Genomic DNA, 22,137 nt, shown 5'->3' with positions numbered 1-22,137 from the left:
CATGATAAATTAGAGTCAATTTATATTCATAAGTATATAAACATTAAACATAAATTTAATATAACATAAATGATAAGTAGGTGACAGTGTCGACCATGTGTAAGCAATCATAAATAAATGTTATATAACAAAAATATAAATATTAGTAAACATAAATGAAAATTTGGCGACAGTGTCGACCATATATTTTTTCAGGTGGTATAACCGACCATATATCATTCTGGTGGTATAACCGACCATATATCATTTTGGTGGTATAACCAACCATATATCATTTTGGTGGCAGAGCCAACCATATTTAGTATTAAGATTATCGTGCTGATAACGTGTTATAATTCAGTAGGCTTATAACTACCTTTAGTGGTTTGATTCTTGATGTTATAATTCAGTAGGCTTATAACTACCTTTAGTGATTTGATTCTTGATTTAGAATACTAATAATGAAGTGTAAGAACAAAGATGATAATGGAGAGAAAGAAAGAAACACTTTGTAAGTGTGAGAAATGGTGCAAGTTTAATGCTTGCATTCATGAGTATTTATAGCCTAAAATCTCAATATAAAAATACATACTTTGTGTACCAAAATTGACTATATGTATACACCAAAATTGACTATCCATATCTATATTATTATTATAACAGGAAGAACCATATTCGAAAACAATATCAAAATAAAAAGCCCTAATTCCTTAGAATTTAAAAGAGTTGAAAAAACCCTAAATTACATGAAGTTCCAAAAATGTTACGGTTTGTATAAACCCTAACGGTTTCTACTTACATAAAACATACTTCTTTCGCTATACTAGGGTTATTGCATATACCGAAGCAGCTAGATGGACGTCAAGCGGACCACGTTTGATTCGCGACCTTACATTCATGGCAGCCAGATTAGAGCCATAATCAAGGTAATGATTCAGTGTTTTGATTTTAATTTTTCGATTAATTGGAATTATTTTCTGTTTTTATTTGGATTCGTGCTAAGTCATTCAAAAGTTATGTGACCTAATTGAAACAGTAGAGCAGGGGAAGAACATTAATGTGAACAAGATAGATATTTTATTTCCTGAGTTCCTTGCAAGAGGTCTCGGGTTCGAATCCCGTATAAGGCGAATATTTAGTGGTGGCCAGGGATGGGCTGGGTTGGAAACAGCCTGGGAGTAATCCTGCTGCGGGCTGCGTACATCAGAGTATGGGGTCGGATTACTGACCCTCCTAGCCCGAACAGGGAAAACCTTCTACCTTTTAGTTATTGTGACATTATCTTGAATGTTTAGACAGCTTTTCGGTGCTTATAATGACAATGAAAAGTAAATAAAACAATTTACACAAACTAGGTCGAAGCTGGTGGTTCAAAGGGGTGAAGGATTTGGTGAGTTCTTGAGAGTATTAGTGTGTGTTAATCACAGCCGCTAATCTGATCACATAAGCATCCTCTCTTTTACTTTCTTGTAACTTGTAATGGTTTGGTATGGTGTGGTGTGGTATGGTATGATATGAATACATGGTGGTTAATGAGGTGTTTTCTTTAAAGAAATGAAACTTGTAACTTGTAAGTATAAGCACCCTGGGTGAAAAATCAAGAAATTTATTAAGTGCGAAACTTTTGCCCTGAAGTTGTTCGATCTTTTAGAAGTTGAACCTTAGTGGTAACTACCTAAGGATGCTAATGTATCCATACACACTGTATATGGATACAAAGTAAGAACCATATATAAGTAATGAAAAACATCGTGACGAATCTGCATAATTCGATTACCATAAAATGATCTTGATTTTTGGGAAGGACACTAACATTTAGTGAAGATAAAAGACTTGAAAGTATAGAAGCATGATCTTTTGATACCAAGAACATGTCTTAAGTTGTGTTTACCATATCCATAGTCATATGCGCAACCATTGATTTGACAACCTTCTGGCCAAATGAGATTAGATACAAAACAGTAAAGAAGATTGTAGTCAGATTATTAATTTGGGCTGTCATAAAAATAATAATACATCTTGAATCAAAGTATCAAAGTACATTCTATGATCTTATTAAGTTATATGCTCCTTATTTATCTGATGTTTTTTTATTTTTTTATTTTCTCTTTTGTTAGGTGTACTCTATTCTCATTGTGTTAGGATGTCATACTGCGTTAGGAGCTGAACTCCATCGTAGGTACAATATTGGAGGGCCCACATTCGCGCTTAACTGCATGCTATTTTATTGGCAGTTTCACCTCTTCAAGCAAAAACGGTTGATCAGCTTGATTTTTGCATGTATGTTGTTCGGGGCGAGTGTTGGTCCGTTTATCAACCTTTTTATAGAGACACCCCAAAGGTATTCTATTTAATTATCATGATTGTAAACTCCCGTATCCTGTTTAATAATGTTTTTTCTTTCTTTCTTTTTTTTGCAGCTATGTGATTTACTTTTTTGGACTACATATCACCTTGTTCTGTTTTCACATATTATCCCTACTCACCTCTAGTAGCTTGAGACTTATCTTCACTTCGGACCTTCTCAACCTACCTATCTACATGACACTTGTGGCTTTTATACCAAGCTATTGCCCTGAATACCATCCCTATTTCAGTATTCTACTCTTCGTTTTTATGGCTTTCTCTCTTGGATGTTATATGTTGGAGGCCAGAATATGGATCTGGCGTGTTGGTATACCAATAAATCTTCATATTTTGACAATCATGAGCATTTTTTCGCCTTTCAGTTTGATCCATCTAATGGTAAGGACAAAATCTAGTTTTCTTAATTTTGACCCCTTATTTATTATTGTTATTATTATTGTTGTTGTTATTATTGTTATTGTTATTTGTTATAATTCAGTAGGCTTATAACTACCTTTAGTGGTTTGATTCTTGATGTTATAATTCAGTAGGCTTATAACTACCTTTAGTGGTTTGATTCTTGATGTTATAATTCAGTAGGCTTATAACTACCTTTAGTGATTTGATTCTTGATTTAGAATACTAATAATGAAGTGTAAGAACAAAGATGATAATGGAGAGAAAGAAAGAAACACTTTGTAAGTGTGAGAAATGGTGCAAGTTTAATGCTTGCATTCATGAGTATTTATAGCCTAAAATCTCAATATAAAAATACATACTTTGTGTACCAAAATTGACTATATGTATACACCAAAATTGACTATCCATATCTATATTATTATTATTATTATAACACTCCCCCTTGGATAGCAATTTTATTTTGTTGAAGATCAACTATAAATTACTGCCTCGTTAAAAACCTTGCTAAAGAAAACCCAGTGGGAAAAAACTTTAGCTAAGGGAAAAAGAGTGCAGCATGGAGTTGACTCCCCCTCAAGTAGACATCGCTTCAGCTGTTACATCTTTTGAACATGTCTCATGCCAATGTTATGAACGTGTGTTCTGAAAATAGCAGTTGGAAGTGCTTTCGTGAAAAGATCAGCAGAGTTTTTGCTAGATTGCACATATCTCATTTCAATCTGGTTGTCCTTAATGAGATTTTGAGTGTATGAGAAGAATCTAGGTGGTATGTGTTTTGTTCGGTCACTTTTGATATACCCTTCTTTCATCTGTGCTATGCAAGCTGCATTATCTTCAAAGATAGTTGTTGGACTTTTATCGCGTTCTAGTCCACAAGAATCAGTAATGAGTTGTGTCATTGATCTCAACCAAAAACATTCTCGAGTAGCTTCATGTAATGCAATCACTTCGGCATGATTTGACGATGTAGCAACAAGTGTTTGTTTTTGAGAACGCCATGATATTGCAGTACCTCCATTTAGGAATACATATCCAGTTTGAGATTTAGCTTTATGTGGATCAGATAAATAACCTGCATCTGCATAACCAACCAAATCTTGTTTTGATTCGTTAGAATAAAATAATCCTAAATCAGTAGTTCCTCGAAGGTATCGAAATATGTGTTTGATCCCATTCCAGTGTCTTTTGGTAGGAGCAGAGCTGAACCTTGCCAACAAATTAACTGCAAAAGAAATGTCAGGTCTTGTACAATTTGTAAGATACATAAGAGCTCCAATTGCACTAAGATATGGTACTTCTGGTCCAAGAATGTCTTCTTGATCTTCACATTGACGAAATGGATCAGTTTCAACATTGAGTGATCTAACAACCATAGGAGTACTTAATGGTTTTGCCTTGTCCATATTGAAACGTTTCAAAATCTTTTCAGTATATGTTGTTTGATGTACAAGTAAACCATTAGGCATATGCTCAATTTGTAAACCAAGGCAATACTTGGTTTTTCCGAGATCTTTCATTTCAAATTCTTTCTTTAGAAGTTGAATGGCTTCATAGATCTCTTTATTTGTACCTATGATGTTAAGATCATCAACATAAACAGCTATGATCACATATCCGGATGTTGTTTTCTTAATGAAAACACAAGGGCAAGTAAGGTTATTTGTATACCCTTTGCTTATCAAGTAATCACTTAATCGGTTATACCACATACGTCCCGATTGTTTTAACCCATATAAAGATCTTTGTAATTTAATCGAATACATTTCTTTGGGTTTTGCATTTGATGCTTCTGGTACCTTAAATCCTTCAGGTATCTTCATATATATATCACTATCAAGTGATCCATATAGATAAGCAGTCACAACATCCATGAGATGCATTTCTAAATTTTTAGAAACTGCCAGACTGATTAAGTACCTAAAAGTAATTGCATCCATAACAGGAGAATAAGTTTCTTCATAATCAATTCCCGGTCTTTGAGAAAAACCTTGAGCTACAAGTCTAGCTTTATACCTTGTAACTTCATTTTTCTCATTTCTTTTTCGGACAAAAATCCATCTGTATCCTACAGGTTTCACATCTTTAGGAGTGAGAATGATGGATCCGAAAACTTTTCTTTTATTGAGTGATTCTAATTCAGCTCGTATTGCTTCTTTCCATTGAGCCCAATCATGTCTATTTTGACATTCAACCATAGATGTTGGTTCTGGATCATCATCATTATTCATGATGTCATATGCAACATTAAATGAAAATTTCTCATCAAGATTTTTCATTTCATTTCGGTTCCATAATATTTTTGAATATGCATAATTGATTGCAATTTCTGTATTGACATCATCAATCTCCTCTGCAGTAGGAGTACTGATTTGTGGTTCTTCTTGAACACTTTCTTTTACTTCATTATCAGCTGATTTTCTTTTTCGAGGATTTTTATCCTTTGAACCGATTGGTCTTCCACGTTTCTGACGTGGCAAAGATTCATGAGTGACGTTATTGCCAGCTTTTGGAATTTCAATTCGAGCTGGAGTATTTACTGCTGGTATATATGATTTTGTCACCGTTTTTGTATCTGTAAATGCATCAGGCAATTGATTTGCAAGTTCTTGTATATGCATTATCTTTTGAACTTCTGTCTCGCATTCTTTTGTGCGAGGATCAAGATACTTTAATTGAGGTTCACACCATGAAACATCATTTTCTTTATTTTTCATTTCTCCCCCTAATCTAGGGAACAATGTTTCATTAAAATGACAATCAGCAAAACGTGCTGTAAAAACGTCACCTGTCATAGGTTCAATATACCTTAATATTGAAGATGTTTCATATCCAACATATATTCCCAACCTCCTTTGAGGACCCATTTTTGTACGTTGTGGTGTCGCAATTGGAACACACACTGCACAACCAAATGTTCTAAGATGGGAAATATTTGGCTCTTGACCAAAAGCAAGTTGTAGGGGGGAATATTTATGACTTGCACTTGGTCTGATGCGAATCAATGCAGCAGCATGTAAAATTGCATGACCCCATATAGATACAGGGAGTTTTGTTCTCATTATCAATGGTCTAGCGATTAACTGTAAACGTTTAATCAATGACTCGGCTAAACCATTTTGTGTATGCACATGAGCAACAGAATGTTCAACAACAATTCCTATAGACATGCAATAGTCATTAAATGCTTGAGATGTAAATTCACCAGCATTATCAAGTCTCACCCTTTTAATGGTGTAATCAGGAAAATGAGCTCTTAATTTAATAATTTGGGCAAGAAATTTTGCAAATGCCACATTACGGCTTGATAACAGACAAACATGAGACCATCTGCTAGATGCGTCTATTAGAACCATGAAATATCTAAATGGTCCACATGGTGGATGAATTGGTCCACATATATCACCTTGAATTCTTTCAAGAAACATTGGTGATTCTTTCTCAACCTTAAGTGGTGAGGGTCTAGTTATCAATTTTCCAAGAGAGCAAGATGTACATGGAACCATTGTATCATGATGGATTTTTCTATCCTTTAGTGGATGTCCATGAGTACATTCAATAATCCTTTTCATCATTGTTGATCCTGGATGGCCTAATCTGTTATGCCATAAACTGAATACACCAGGATCAATATATTTTTCGTTAACTACCATATGTATTTCTGGTACATTTATATGTGTATAATGTAATCCAGAACTAAGTCTTGGCAGTTTTTCAACCACATGACTCTTGTCAGTGATACTTAAATATTTCTCATTTTCTGTTGTCACTGACTGATAATCATACCCGTTAAGGTATATGTCGGAGAAACTCAATAAATTTCTGCTTGACTTGGGAGAAAATAAGGCATCATTTATTAAAAATTTTGTACCATTTGGTAGTATGAAATTTGCCTTTCCTATCCCTTTTATCAAGTTAGCAGGTCCTGATATTGTATGTATAGTTCCTTCCGTTGGTTTTAGATCAATAAAATATTTCTCGGATTTAAGTATAGTGTGTGTAGTTCCACTGTCTGCTATACAGAGATCTCCACCACTTGATTGATGTTGTATTCCAGCAAAATTCATATTGAACTTCATATATAAGAAATAAATAGTGAGTACATTAATATTACACAATATTTTAAACGCAAATAGATAGTACTGAAACATTTAGCAAACATAATGACAAAGACAGACGATATTAAATCGTTTATTTTTCAAAAGACACACAACTTAAACATTCAAGAAATCTTCATATAAATCAGATGGTTTCTCAGTGACTGTTGGATCAATATTATCCACAAAATTTACTTCCTTTTCTTTACCTTTCAGCGAATCCTGATACATCTTAACAAGATGTTTAGATGTTCGGCAAGTATTAGCCCAGTGGCCCATTCTACCACATCTGTAGCAAGATTCTTCAGAATTTTTAGAAGAATTTTCTTCAACATCTTGTTTAATGGGCTTGTTTTGTGGTTGATATTTATATTTTCGTGGATTACTATTTCTTTGACCACCACGGCCACGACCACGACCACGTCCACGCCCATTACCATTACCATAAGGATGGTTTCTACCATAGTTATGGCTTTTGGCATGATGATGGTGATGGTTATTATAACCACGACCTTGCCCGCGTCCTGGTCCCTGTTTATAATTATTTGCAGTATTTGCTTCAGGGATTGCAAGTGTACCAGTAGGACGAGATTGCTGATTTTTCATTAATAGCTTATCATTTTGCTCTGCAACTAAGAGATATGAATTAAGTTCAGGATATGTTTTGAACTTTAGCATTCTCAAATTTCTTTGCACTGTGATGTTTGCAGCATTCATTGTGGAGAAAGTTTTCTCCGTCATGTCTGCATCACTAATTTCATGTCCACAGAATTTAAGTTGTGAACATGTATTATACAGAGCTGAGCTGTATTCATTTACTTTCTTAAAGTCTTGGAACCTTAATGTTCTCCATTGTTCCATTGCAGCTGGAAGTAAAATTTTTCTTTGATTATTGAATCTGCTTTTGAGACCTTCCCATAAAACATGGGGATCTTCTACAGTCACATAATTATTTTGTAAGCATTCATCAATATGTTGATGAATAAAGCAACATGCCGTAGCTTGTTCTTTTTCAGAACAAGTGTTGTTTTCATTTATGGTTTCAAGAATGCCCATTGATTTAAGATGCATTTTTACTTTTATAACCCATGGCATGTAGTTGTTTCCAGTTGATTCTAAAGGAGTAAATTTAAGCTTTTCCAGATTCGACATTTTCTATTATCAAAAATTAAAACAAACATCATGATAAATTAGAGTCAATTTATATTCATAAGTATATAAACATTAAACATAAATTTAATATAACATAAATGATAAGTAGGTGACAGTGTCGACCATGTGTAAGCAATCATAAATAAATGTTATATAACAAAAATATAAATATTAGTAAACATAAATGAAAATTTGGCGACAGTGTCGACCATATATTTTTTCAGGTGGTATAACCGACCTATATCATTCTGGTGGTATAACCGACCATATATCATTTTGGTGGTATAACCGACCATATATCATTTTGGTGGTATAACCGACCATATATCATTTTGGTGGCAGAGCCAACCATATTTAGTATTAAGATTATCGTGCTGATAACGTGTTATAATTCAGTAGGCTTATAACTACCTTTAGTGGTTTGATTCTTGATGTTATAATTCAGTAGGCTTATAACTACCTTTAGTGGTTTGATTCTTGATGTTATAATTCAGTAGGCTTATAACTACCTTTAGTGATTTGATTCTTGATTTAGAATACTAATAATGAAGTGTAAGAACAAAGATGATAATGGAGAGAAAGAAAGAAACACTTTGTAAGTGTGAGAAATGGTGCAAGTTTAATGCTTGTATTCATGAGTATTTATAGCCTAAAATCTCAATATAAAAATACATACTTTGTGTACCAAAATTGACTATATGTATACACCAAAATTGACTATCCATATCTATATTATTATTATTATTATAACATTATTGTTATTGTTATTGTTATTGTTATTGTTATATTGTTATATTGTTATAGTATTATAGCCTTATAGTGTTATAGTGTTATTGTGTTATAGTGATTTAGTGATTTAGTGATTTGTTCTTGTCATTGTTATTTTGTTATATTGTGTTATTGTTATTGTTATTTATCATTAACATTTTTATTTTGTTTGTATGTTTTAGATCATATTTGTGTTTCTGCTCTTTGCAATTTGGAATATGAACCTACACACCGTGAGATGTCTTGATGTGGCCCCCGAAGATAGTATAGAGTGGGTGGTTGTCTACGCCAAGTCATTCTTTACGGAATATATATGGCGCTCTGCTGGGATGATTTTATTGTGGGGTACACACCTTTCTGAAACCTTACAACTTATAGCTTACAATTTTTTAAAAGGAATATAATATATTATTCATGTTGTTTGTGACGCAGTTCGAATTTTATTTCTTCGTGAATGGATCACAACTATATGGCCCTATTTCAAGGTCTCTTCGAATGCTAAAACCGTTGCGAATCTAGAAAAGCATCGAGATTGAGATCAACGGATGAGATTGATAGGGAAGGTGGGCCACGAGCTTGTTGGTATAACCCGTGTATAATCATGATCAAAGTGAAGGTGCGTCCGTTGGATTTTTTCTGTTCTCTTCTTAAAGCTAAAATAGTGGGTCCTACCTTTGTAAGTAATACGGAGTACTAATCATTAGAATCTTGGACTAATTTCATAGTTTGGTAAAACTTGTTTGGCTTGCATAGTTGCATGTTTACTTTTTAATCCGGGGAAAAAATTGTTTATATAGTTTCTTTTATACATTGTTTTCCCTTGTTGTTACCCGCCCATTTCATGGGCCTCGGAGGTTGCAAACGTCTTGCGTTGAGTCTCACCCGATGGGGTTTTGCCACACGCGATGCCTGCATGGATTCCTTGTCTGTTTTTTCCTGAGGGGCGGTAGGATCATAATGATCCGTACCAAGGAAAAGATCGGGTATGGGTGTCGACATCGCGTTCGACCCCGTCAATGACTCCTAACTGCCGTTACAAAAAACATTGTTTGACCTTTGTAGCTAATGTTACTGCTATTGATGCTCCTTGTGGATTTCTCTTGGAATTGTGGTATGTTTTATGTGATTTTGTTCAAATATATTAGGTGATATTTTGTTGGAATTGTGGTATAAACATGTTTTATATAGCTTAGGTGATATTGTTGGTCTCAATATAAAACTAGTGGTCAAAATTGATAAAAGCTAAAGAGCATCTATAGCAACTGCAGGTAATTCGGCAAATAAGTGTTCAGTTACAATGGAGAGATCCTTTGCCACTTAGTGGCTCTGTATCTCATTCTATGCATTATCATAAATAGGGTAATTATTTTAAATGTGGTTAGGTTTTTTGAAACATTCTCATTCTATTTTTTTGTGACAAAAACATAAAGCAAATAACGAACCAAATGTCATTTTGTAGAAGGGTATTTGCGCTAAATGTGTTTTAGGTTTTTTGAGCAAAATGTTTAGTTTGATTATATAAGATTTAGTTTGGTTCGTTATTTGCTAGAAAAAACACATTATTTAGAAAAAAAGAGGTAGGTAATTATATTTAATCACACTTGTGATATTTGTTTGGTTAGTTGGTCATGTCATAATCAAAAGGTCATTGACCTAGCAATATCGTGGTTACTTTTTCAATTATGAAATTGAGGGTTCAAGTCATGTTATGGAGATATGTGTGCATTATTATACATATTCATATTCGTATTATAGGTGTGTGAGTTTGACTTTAAAAAAAGTTGGTCATGTCATATAATTTTTTGTTTGGAACAAACTAGTGAAGAAACCCCGCGTTGCGGCGGGGTATTACTTTTTTTTTTTAAAAAATTCCTAAATTAATTGTCATAAGATAAATACTCCGTACAAATTAATTAGTCACAATGTTAGATTTATAAGAACTAATCTTATTTACTTATTATTTTTTAATCTCAAATCAATATAAGTCAGGTTATTACAAATTTATTATATATACAGGTAAGAGACAGCAAATTTCGTCGATACTAGTATTTCGAGGTCGTTATTTCAGACTCGCAGTCTATTTGACCTTTTAGTTGTAGTCAAACAAGTATCGAATTTGATCTTCAGCTTATGATATTAGGCTAGTTGACAATACAAGACTAAAAGGAAAAATGTTGACTTTTCACCCTAGTTAAACTTGGGATCCATTACTAATTAGGATAGACCTAAAGAGCCTTTAGTTAGGAATTAAATTAAATAGATCTTAGTATAAAAAATGAATTTGAAGTTGCATTTGACATTCTATACAGGATAACTGTTGACTTTTCGGGTGTTGAGGTTGCATCATTTTAAGGCGACTGTCATATATAATTTTTCTTTACTTTACAGTTTTATCTCTTACTTTTTATCTACATGCACAAAGTAAGAGTATAAAAGAACTTTACCATCTCATTCTTATCTATTTATCAAAGTGGACAACTAATTTGGGACATACCAAAAAAGAATATTGGACAATAAATTAGGAACGGAGAGAGTTTCAACTAGATTCATGGATAAGTTGGTAAAATGTTGTTTTGTGGATTGCTGAAATCATGAATTGCAAGGCATTATTTCTATGGCAATTGGTGGACGTTTGATTGTTTGTTAGTGCAGCTACATGGAGAGGCTGGGTACGACTAGTTTGAAATTGCATTGCGTTACACAAGTTTTTTTGATGCAGCAAAAGATTTGATTCATGCGCGTGAAGTTATTAGATCCGTTGCAAATAGTGTCGAGTCTAGTAGTATACATGTGGGGTCATAGGACACCACTAGTTTGATATTTTTTAGTAGAAAATACATTCTAAATTGTATAGGACACCACTAAATTTAACCGCACGACTCCATATACTTTTCAACTTTATACTTTTTCTTTTAAGTTGTTTAGGACACCACTAAATTTAACTACTCGGGCGACATATATTTTTCGAGTTTTAAGTTTTTTGAAAGTAAATTATCACTAAAGTAACTTTCAAATATAATCGGTAGTGAAATTTTTTTTGGGACCCCATTACTTTTTATTCCTGGAATAGCCAGTGGTTGCAAGGAAACACGGGTTGCTGGCGACTTATGAGTGAAAGTAAGTACTGCGTTATGGCAAGATGGGCCGTATTAGGCAACGGGTCAAAGCGGGCGGGTTGAAATGGAACATATTTAGTACGTCTCAAAACGATCGGGTTGACCTGGAACTTCTTTTGTCCTATTCTGAAGATTTAAATGCACTTGTTAATTAAGGTTGAAAAGACAATAGCTCTAAGGAAATAGATCAAAGAGGTTTGATGCACAAAAATACACTTCACGCATCTGTTTGCCAATTTGCAAGTAATTGGGTCAGAATTGACATTCTCTCCAACAGATGCGTAACTCCTTGCCTATTAGATACACTGCACGTAAGAGAATAAAGTTTTTTCTTTTACTTGGATGACCCTGACGTTTGCACATGTTACACGGTTGGTTGACGCTAAGTCACTAACGATAACCCTCTGTTAATCAAATTTAGTTAATTGCCCCATGCGCGCTTCAGATGATGTGTATTTATGTCATTTCATCATTTCTTGGACCTCATCTTCTATCTTTACCAAAGCTCAAAAACCCCAATTTCTCTAGCTTTCAAACTTTATCAAATTTCAATCAACCACACAAACACATTTATGACTCAAACAAAAGCTACCTATTTTCGTTCAACTATATTGAATGAAGCCAGCGAGATCTAGGTTTCAGTCACACAGGGTGGAGATTTAAACTCATATCTGGCCATTCGTAAATTCAATCGCCGTCAAATTTTGTTATCCCGTCAATTGGAGTCGGAAGTTAGATCAGGTACCAGCGACTATTGTTCTTATCCACAATTCAGTTGATTGTTCAACGAAACCAAAGTGTAATGCTTAACATATAGATTTCTGTATGAAAAAGAATGACATTATGTTTCTACGTATTTAAGTCATTATAATTTGAATAAAGCAAAAGCAATAACAATAACATTCACCAAATAACATTATTTTGAAGGTTGGATTGAGAAGCTTTGTTTTGGGTTGTCCCAAAATATATAAATTTTACTTGTACGCTTTTATACGCTTTTAGACGTGTTACTAAGAATAGCCCCAACGGATCATATCAATAATAGTATTTGGCAAGAATAGAAACGCGTAGAATGAGATAAAAAAAAAATAGAAAATGTTTACTGAAAATAATCGATACTATGAAGGAAATTTTTACTGAAAATAATGGACAATTAATTTTGTCATTTTGCAAGTTTAAGCTCTAGCAATTTACAAAAGGTTTATAAAGTACAAGATCAAGGTTTATAAAAATATAAGCCTTTACTTGTAACTCCAACTATAAGCTTCCAATAGTTTTGGCAAACACTCTTAATGTTATTTACATTGTACACATCCAAACATCGTACCCATTTTCAGTCCTTTTTATCTTGCATTAGAATGAACAAGGGAGGCGACTATCAGTACGGACATATATAAATTAGTACGGTACTCCACATTTTTATAAACTTAGTGGCTAAGCATTTTCCTATTGACAATTACATGTTACCACTTATCAAATACACAAAAAAAGCACTACCATTTGGAAATAGAATAAAAAGTTTCTTATACAAAAGTGTAACATATTCTAGTAAAAAAGCTTATTTATGTATAGCAATTCGGATTAATAAATTTTATATTTTTTTAAATGAAAACAAAAGCAAATACCCAGGTGAATTGCACCTAGTGTGATGCATTCTTATTCACAAATCATTAATATTTTAGTTATCAAACCTACTTAAAATTCCTGTTAATGACATGGATTTTAAAACATTAGTCCACCGTCATTTTCCTTGTTCTTTCTTGTTGCAGATGGCAACTTACATCAGGGAGCTGTAACATCTTTGTTTGTGTATCTACTGGTCCAATCTGGATCCGAATAACCAACAATCCAAAATTTGATTTTAATATATTACAATGCACGTTGTCTGCTATCTGTCAAGAACCAAAAACAACGAAAACATGACTTTAAAGACAAATAAACTGATAACCGTAAAATTACAATAAAAATAAAGAATATATGGAAACAGAATAAGTGGGTGACCATCCAAGCATTACACATTCGTACGAGTACCTCGTTGAAATTGTTAAAGTCAAACAAGGTACTCATTTGCGGTTCACCGGTTCTTTGATATAAAATGGAATTGTAACAAGAAGTCAGTCAAGAACCAAAGTGCAAAGCTTATTAGAGGAAAAAAGGAAAGACATTATGTTTCTATGTATATCAGTCATTCCAATTTTAAAAAAGCAAAATACATAACTATACCATTTCACCATATAACATTATTTTGCAGGTTGGATTGAGAAATGCCGTTTTGGCCTATCTGCTTATGAATAGCCCGATGGTTCATATTAATGATATGTTTTGGCAAAGATAGAAGCGCGTAGAATGAGATAAACAAGTTAGAAAATGTTAGGGTGATAATTGATATCTCATACCTTTGTAGGGAGAATATTCGATGAGATGCGCTCAATAATCTTTTCTCCTACTATTTTCAAGATCATCTGCAAAATTGTTGTCTTCACTTTCAAGATCTTTCAAGTATTTACCATAGGCTGGATCAAGACTAGTTAGAATGCGTAAATACTTTGCTGCCTCTTCATCGCGTCCTATGCTTGCTAAAGAGCTGAAAATTCAGTTTCGATGTCAGTGTGAATACTACATGCTATATATAATAGCGTCTAATTCCATTAATCCGAAAAAATACATAAATGTCAACACAATACAAATAAATATACTCGTGCTAATATGCTTACCTTGAAAGCACTAATAAACCATCACAATAATGGGTTTTGGTCTTAGCATCCTCTGGTTCTTTCATATTTGCTAATCTTTCTAGGTGTACAATTCCTTCTGCAACTTTACCCTGTCCAAAACCAGAAATATCAACATAAGAATTGTAATCATTTGTCAATTATAGAATAGAACATAGGTGTTAAATTTGAATATAAACATACATAAATGCATTACCTGTCTAGCAAGGGCCACACCTGACCATGTAGATGCAAGAATCAGATGATCAATCTCCTCAATTTCTGTCAGATGGCCTACGTGAAGAAGCTGCGAAATATAATAATATAATATAATGAATACTATGAAAATAATTTTTACTGAAAATAATGGACAATTAATTAATGAATGTGGGACATATTGATAGTGAACTCAAAGATTCATACTTTGGCAACAGCACGCTCAAAATAATCTGTGGCCTCAACTAAATTTTCATCTTTCAGCAAAATCTGGCCCATAGCAATCAATGCTCTTACATATTCAGGGTCCTTCGAAAGTACCAGTCTGTAAATTGTGCACAATATTTAGAGGGCAACAATAGATTCAACAAACAGAGTATTTATTGTGACCCATGGGTTGTGTAACCGGTCAACATGGGTCAGGTCAGTTTATCTTAACCCAAAAGAGTTTTTTTTCTCTCTTTTTTTCAACAACAAAATCTATCAACCATTAGTGATTTGATTGTCCTATATATGAAAAAGACATAGGAGGTTTTATGCATTAAAAATACAGTTTTGGCAACTTACAACCCGTTTGATCTGTTTCCTTTTCAGCTAATTTTAAATGTTTACCCATTGTTCAGAATTCAACCCATTCATAGGTAATTAGGCCGAGATTACCACCTTCAAATTACATGAAATTAAAATTTGCTACCAATTACCTTAGAAGTGGAGCTGCTCTATCTTGTTCCCCTTTCGATAAGTGTTTGATAGCAAGCTATAACAATACCAACAATCAAGAAAAAAGTGGAACACATCAAATTATTAATCACTTAAGGAAATAGTCAAACATGAAAAGGATGACTTACATTAAATAGTTCTAGTAGTGATAGTTCTTGAATAGGTTTTTTAACTACGGGGACTGTGAATGTCGCTTCTAGTCCATCCATCGAACGCGAGTTCCCAGAATCAACCGGAGATAACTTGTCGGGTAACCCTAGCTTCTCTCGAACATGTGGATGCTTCAAAACTAATTGCTGCCAGATTTATTAGTCAGTTAACAGGTATATTTGTACCCAAAAAACTAACTTATTTTAATAAACCTACTTATAAGCTCTCTATGATTTTAAGTGCATTGGGACAGACTTTCCACCCGTTTGACTCATTGACCATTTATCCTTTTGTAGATAGCTTTATACACACCGACATGTTAGAATAGCAACTAACCAAAATTAACCAAAAGTAAATGGGTTGAAAACTTGAAATTGACACCTCTAATACTTGATAAAAGAATTATAAATTGTGAAGATTAGCATGTAAACAGTGTCAACATCAAAGTGCCAAACTGTTGGGTCTAATATATAGAAAAATGAGGGCTTAAGATAGCTAAAACTAACCTGAACAAGGGTTATGGTACTATTAGCTGCCCAATATATCAAACTTCCCTGTAAACGAATTAAAAAAAAAAAAAAAACCGAGCTTAACATTTTCCTGCCAATGATCTAATGACTGAGAAATGTTACAATTACAAAAAAAATTACAAAATTGTATATTATATGACATGGGCCAACGACGTTCACACTTTTTTCTCTCCTGGATATTCTCTATTCATATGATTAGTACACATAATCTTGTATATAAATATTTGTGAACTTTTTATAAATGTAACATTTCTCTTGATGCTAACTGAAAATCAATCATATGAGAAAGTTCCCTTCCATATAACCATATGCAAGCAAATAATATATGAAAGGACATGGAATTATGCTATCAAAATGATCTGAAATACAAGAAAATTAGACTGAATATACAGTAGTGTCTTTGAGTCTAAACAAGAACCAGACATAAAGTAATGGAATGATTGTTTTTGAGAGAAAAGAGAAGTCTACTTGCTTAATGATCAAAATTATTACAAAACAATGAGCATCATACGATACATAAATACCTACCAGATCGGTCACAAATACACGTTACCAATATTACATAATGGGCACTATCTTATTTATGTATATTCAATGGTAGATTTGTAATTAGCAATAGAAGCCATTCTTCACATTACAAGTGGCTTTATCAAGACTCATAATTTCATTGATCGATAGCAGATATGAGTAGCAAAAAAGCTGTTAGTGACACGATGAAAACTTAAGGTTTTCCTGGCACGAACTTTGGATATAAATGACGTATAATGCAATCTTGTTAGTTGCAATATCTGAGAACTTCAAATTACCTGGGGAAGATAAAAACCAGCAACAGCTATAGGAATTGTGAGGAACTGCAAGTAGAACCTGTAATACTGTAAAAGATGCACATACAATTGTTACAATACACGTCTTTAATTATTATTAACTTTAAGTAAATGAAATCAGGAGACTATAACAAAAGGTTCAACAAACTCATACTTCACATTGATATTTTCACTCACCTTTGCTAAAATGCCAATTATATTTGGGAGTGTCGTCAAAGAAGACTTCTCAAAAGAAATCTATTTGAAAAAAAATCATCAGTAATTTCAGTAGCATAGAAAAGAAAATAGAAAAAATAAAATAAGCCTAACTTAGACATAACCATATAGCCTCACGGGACTCGAGAGCAATACTTGTACTTGTCTGCTACTAACTAAAAGCCCAAATGACTCAAAACCTTAATCCTTTTATTAAGAGGTATTCATTTTATCTTTAAAAAAGGTTTATATCCATTCATTGTAAAAGTGTACAAACCCAAATTTTTAAAAAAAACTCCTGAAGTCCTGGAGCACATGAAACATGTGAGCAACACGGACAGTCTCATAGATTTAGTAGATGTGACAAAAAAGATGGGTCCGGCGTGTTGGGTAACAGGTCAAAATGGGCGAGCTTAAAACTATTAACTTATATGTGTGAGTCATAACAAGCCAGGTCAAGTTGGGCCAACCCACCAACACTTTGTGGCTCGAGGTTTTGATTTTGTGAATAATCATGGTATTGAATATGAGTACAATTTTGTAATTATAAAAACAACATGCAATGCTTTTGAAATAAAATGATAATCATGACAAATTTATATGAATACTCTGTTTGGCGACTTTTGCAAAATTTTTTTGGCTAATTTTTAACCCTTCTGACCTGTTAACAATCAATGACAACTGGAACTGACCCGAAACCATACACCACTAAGAGACTGTAATTACCCAAACATTGACAAGATGCAGGGAAGCTATCAATAAGGGGAAAATGCAGCCTGAAGCACCATGCGACAACTCGGTCAGATTTTGGAACCAAAGAATGCCACCCTGAAAGGTAATGCACAGAATACATACTTTAAAAAATCATCACTCGTATTCACATATCAAGTTATCAACTACCTAAACCAAGTAGTAAACAAACTGATCATGGTAAAACAATAATGATCAAGCTTTAATTTGTAGCTCAAAGTCATTTAAATTCATGACAACAATATGGAATGGAAAAGGCAAGGGTAATAATCAGAAACTTTTAGTAACTAGTTATATGCTAAGTAGCATCCAATGTATTGAATATGCATCAAATTTTTTTTTCTTTCTATATATGTTGACTTACACTTTCAAAGCCAAAATAATTATCCAGTGCCATTTGTCGAACACTTGCTGTTCCCAAGATAAAGAAAGGAATCTGTAAAAGAAAATCAAATACAAAAGGTTAATACATGATGCAAAAGCACAACTAAAACTTGATGCCAATCAGAAACTGACACATGGCAAATGCATCAGTAGTATCAAACACTTCATAAAACACAACATTTAATGTTTATAAATGAGTTTTGTGAGATGATTAACCTGAACAGACGGATATGCTAACAACCATAGCAATGAAGGGCATCCAATTTCTTTCCTTTTGTCTCGAAAACGTTTGTACTGCTTTATCCAACTCTTTCCTGAGAAAGGCGGTGGAAACGGAGGAGGCACTTTAAGAAACATAAGCAAGTCATGTGTAAGTTATATATACCCAATCTCTTTTCAATTATTACTTTTATTTGTTATTTTCAGCAGAAGCGTTTGATATAACAATCGTTCATACAAATTTCATCACCATATAGTCCTACAATCTTGAATCAATATATACTGGCAGTGTGTTAAGCACGATTTCAGACTTATAGTACGTATATTTTAACCAAAAGCTGATCAAATGTAAAGAAAAACACTCCAAAAGACCATTATTATATGCTGAGTAGATATGATATACTAACTTACGGTGTGTTACTATTCTGAACTAACTTATTTCCCCAAACAATGTTGATCCTTCTGAATGAAATATTAGAAATAACTGGTGATTCTGTTCTATATATTAACTAAACGTTCAAAGTTGATATTTAGTTTGATATTTCATCTAAATAGCTATCTAAAGTACCATATTCTTGATAAGGCTAAGAAGAGGATACTAACATTGATGTGCCATATCAGCATGCTTCTTCAATTTGCGTAGTTGCACGAGAAGAATGGGTAGTATAGCAACTCTCAGAGCTAGAGTGGAAGTAATGATAACAATCCACCTGTGAAATTGTCAGAGATCATAATAATAAGTAAAATGTCAATCCATATAATTTGTAATAACTATATCTGAAAAGTTCAGCCAACTAAAAACTCATTCACACAGTCTATAAAAATAACTCATTCTGGGTGAAACTTCTGGGAAGCAACGATAAAAATAAATTAGAACTTTGATTTACGATATCAGCCTTCTAGTTGAATGAATAATCCTTTTATATACCTTAACACCAAGAGACATATCAAAAGTGATTTCTAGTTAACGAACTTGCCCATAAGAATATATATTCATATCAGTACCAATTATGTATAACTTTCAATTAGTTACTTTTAACCTAGAAATCCAGATAATATCTCTTTGAAATCCAGTACAAAAGATATCAATATTCACGCTGATCATTCCAAACTATAAAGATACAAATCAGGCGAATCGAATTACTACTGTTTCAATAACATCAATACAGTTAACATATATCTTATAAAATCCCCAACACTAGTGTAGTCTTAAGTATTAACGAATCACATCACAAAATGTATCAATTAGATGAGCATATTAGTCTATAAGTCAACTCAAAAATCAAACTGCACTGAACTGAGTTCATATAAAACAAACAAGTGGTAAATATTCATTTAAATCCTTAACTTCCTTGAGATCTTACAATCACATGTGATTGGATCTTTACAATGACATGTGATTATCATGACAATCAGCGTTTTTAATCCCCCGCGTTTTTAATCCTAGCCATTGATTATATTGATTCAAGGTCTGAGATTTATCTCTGGTTTTCAAGCAAAATTAAGGATGCAAATGAATATTTCCCTAAAACAAGTATACATTCAAATGTTATGAAAATCCGAGAAGCAACACGCCTACATGTCCCCATTTGTGCATTAGTGTTCACAAAAGAAGTCATGCATACACAATGTTTAGCATCGCACTCTCATTATGTCCTATTTGATTAACGGTAAGATTCGTTTATTAACAGACAATTTACCCACACTTGTATATACAGAATCAAAAATTATATAGTACACGAATGAGGCTACAAACCAAGGCAGGCCGGTGATATGATGAATTTGATCCAAAAACCAAACCAGACAACGCACCGGAAGCATCACATCATCACCAATACCACTACCAACCGCACCTGCAAACCCTACATCACTAGCAGTACTGCTGACGTCATTAACGTAATCATAATCGTAATCGAAAAAGCCTCCTTTCTCCGGCAGCTCATCGCCGTCAGAAGTAACCTTAGGTCCACCTCTATCGGTTGAAAATGAACGATACGAATAAAATTTGAACAAAAATGAATCACTGTATAAGGTGGAATGGCGTGTGGAGGATATATATTGATGAGATGATGATGATGTATTAGGGAAAATATGTGATTGGATTGAAGAAGATGATGATGAATGAATTGAACAAGTGAGGAGTATTCTAGAAGTTTGATGACGGCAGCGGAGGAGCTTGGATAGTGAGAGCTTCCTCATAGCCATTGATGGATAAATGGATGGATGAAGGTTAACCTATTTTGGACGCAATTTTACTTGACCCTTTTTGGTTATGCAACTTTCCATTTCCTTTTTGGGGACTAATTCGCTAATTAGTTAGTGTTATAATAATAATAATAATATAGATATGGATAGTCAATTTTGGTGTATACATATAGTCAATTTTGGTACACAAAGTATGTATTTTTATATTGAGATTTTAGGCTATAAATACTCATGAATGCAAGCATTAAACTTGCACCATTTCTCACACTTACAAAGTGTTTCTTTCTTTCTCTCCATTATCATCTTTGTTCTTACACTTCATTATTAGTATTCTAAATCAAGAATCAAATCACTAAAGGTAGTTATAAGCCTACTGAATTATAACATCAAGAATCAAACCACTAAAGGTAGTTATAAGCCTACTGAATTATAACATCAAGAATCAAACCACTAAAGGTAGTTATAAGCCTACTGAATTATAACACGTTATCAGCACGATAATCTTAATACTAAATATGGTTGGCTCTGCCACCAAAATGATATATGGTCGGTTATACCACCAAAATGATATATGGTCGGTTATACCACCAAAATGATATATGGTCGGTTATACCACCAGAATGATATAGGTCGGTTATACCACCTGAAAAAATATATGGTCGACACTGTCGCCAAATTTTCATTTATGTTTACTAATATTTATATTTTTGTTATATAACATTTATTTATGATTGCTTACACATGGTCGACACTGTCACCTACTTATCATTTATGTTATATTAAATTTATGTTTAATGTTTATATACTTATGAATATAAATTGACTCTAATTTATCATAATGTTTGTTTTAATTTTTGATAATAGAAAATGTCGAATCTGGAAAAGCTTAAATTTACTCCTTTAGAATCAACTGGAAACAACTACATGCCATGGGTTATAAAAGTAAAAATGCATCTTAAATCAATGGGCATTCTTGAAACCATAAATGAAAACAACACTTGTTCTGAAAAAGAACAAGCTACGGCATGTTGCTTTATTCATCAACATATTGATGAATGCTTACAAAATAATTATGTGACTGTAGAAGATCCCCATGTTTTATGGGAAGGTCTCAAAAGCAGATTCAATAATCAAAGAGAAATTTTACTTCCAGCTGCAATGGAACAATGGAGAACATTAAGGTTCCAAGACTTTAAGAAAGTAAATGAATACAGCTCAGCTCTGTATAATACATGTTCACAACTTAAATTCTGTGGACATGAAATCAGTGATGCAGACATGATGGAGAAAACTTTCTCCACAATGAATGCTGCAAACATCACAGTGCAAAGAAATTTGAGAATGCTAAAGTTCAAAAC

At 33.3% G+C, this 22,137-nt stretch overlaps 2 protein-coding genes across 2 annotated transcripts; one reads left to right on the top strand and one right to left on the bottom strand.

Moving 5' to 3' along the window:
• The first annotated feature begins 647 nt into the window (after window positions 1–647).
• Window positions 648–9,646, top strand: LOC139873319 (uncharacterized). Its single transcript, XM_071861247.1, has 5 exons — window positions 648–905; window positions 2,097–2,320; window positions 2,400–2,724; window positions 8,942–9,104; window positions 9,192–9,646. The coding sequence occupies exons 1-5, from the start codon at window positions 834–836 to the stop codon at window positions 9,293–9,295; spliced, it is 888 nt and encodes a 295-aa protein (XP_071717348.1). The 5' UTR covers window positions 648–833; the 3' UTR covers window positions 9,296–9,646.
• A 3,753-nt stretch (window positions 9,647–13,399) lies between these two features.
• Window positions 13,400–20,794, bottom strand: LOC139872191 (ALBINO3-like protein 2, chloroplastic). The gene is made up of 15 exons (XM_071860029.1): window positions 20,331–20,794; window positions 19,178–19,284; window positions 18,572–18,699; window positions 18,336–18,407; window positions 17,948–18,049; window positions 17,204–17,263; window positions 17,009–17,074; window positions 16,179–16,226; window positions 15,651–15,818; window positions 15,504–15,559; window positions 15,010–15,127; window positions 14,804–14,893; window positions 14,590–14,699; window positions 14,272–14,459; window positions 13,400–13,767 (listed from the first exon to the last, which is right to left on the bottom strand). Exons 1-14 carry the CDS (start codon window positions 20,777–20,779, stop codon window positions 14,303–14,305), a joined length of 1,731 nt encoding a protein of 576 aa, XP_071716130.1. The 5' UTR covers window positions 20,780–20,794; the 3' UTR covers window positions 13,400–13,767; window positions 14,272–14,302.
• Window positions 20,795–22,137: the final 1,343 nt, after the last annotated feature.

Source organism: Rutidosis leptorrhynchoides, chromosome 10, assembly GCF_046630445.1.
Source record: "Rutidosis leptorrhynchoides isolate AG116_Rl617_1_P2 chromosome 10, CSIRO_AGI_Rlap_v1, whole genome shotgun sequence".
In the NCBI taxonomy this organism is placed as follows: Eukaryota; Viridiplantae; Streptophyta; class Magnoliopsida; order Asterales; family Asteraceae; genus Rutidosis; species Rutidosis leptorrhynchoides.
The sequence above is the reverse complement of the archived record's forward strand: the minus strand, read 5'-3'. Positions and strand labels throughout refer to the sequence as shown.

Bases quoted from the DNA above. Each gene is read 5' to 3' on its own strand.
- LOC139873319 (XM_071861247.1), top strand. From the start codon at position 834: ATGGACGTCAAGCGGACCACGTTTGATTCGCGACCTTACATTCATGGC. The intron at 2,321-2,399 runs GTATTCTATTTA...TTTTTTTTGCAG, and splicing joins TTTATAGAGACACCCCAAAG to CTATGTGATTTACTTTTTTG. The intron at 2,725-8,941 runs GTAAGGACAAAA...TGTATGTTTTAG, and splicing joins TCAGTTTGATCCATCTAATG to ATCATATTTGTGTTTCTGCT.
- LOC139872191 (XM_071860029.1), bottom strand. From the start codon at position 20,779: ATGGCTATGAGGAAGCTCTCACTATCCAAGCTCCTCCGCTGCCGTCAT. The intron at 18,700-19,177 runs GTTAGTATCCTC...TGTTTCTTAAAG, and splicing joins TGCTGATATGGCACATCAAT to TGCCTCCTCCGTTTCCACCG. The intron at 15,560-15,650 runs GTAAGTCATCCT...GTATTGTTATAG, and splicing joins CACTACTAGAACTATTTAAT to CTTGCTATCAAACACTTATC.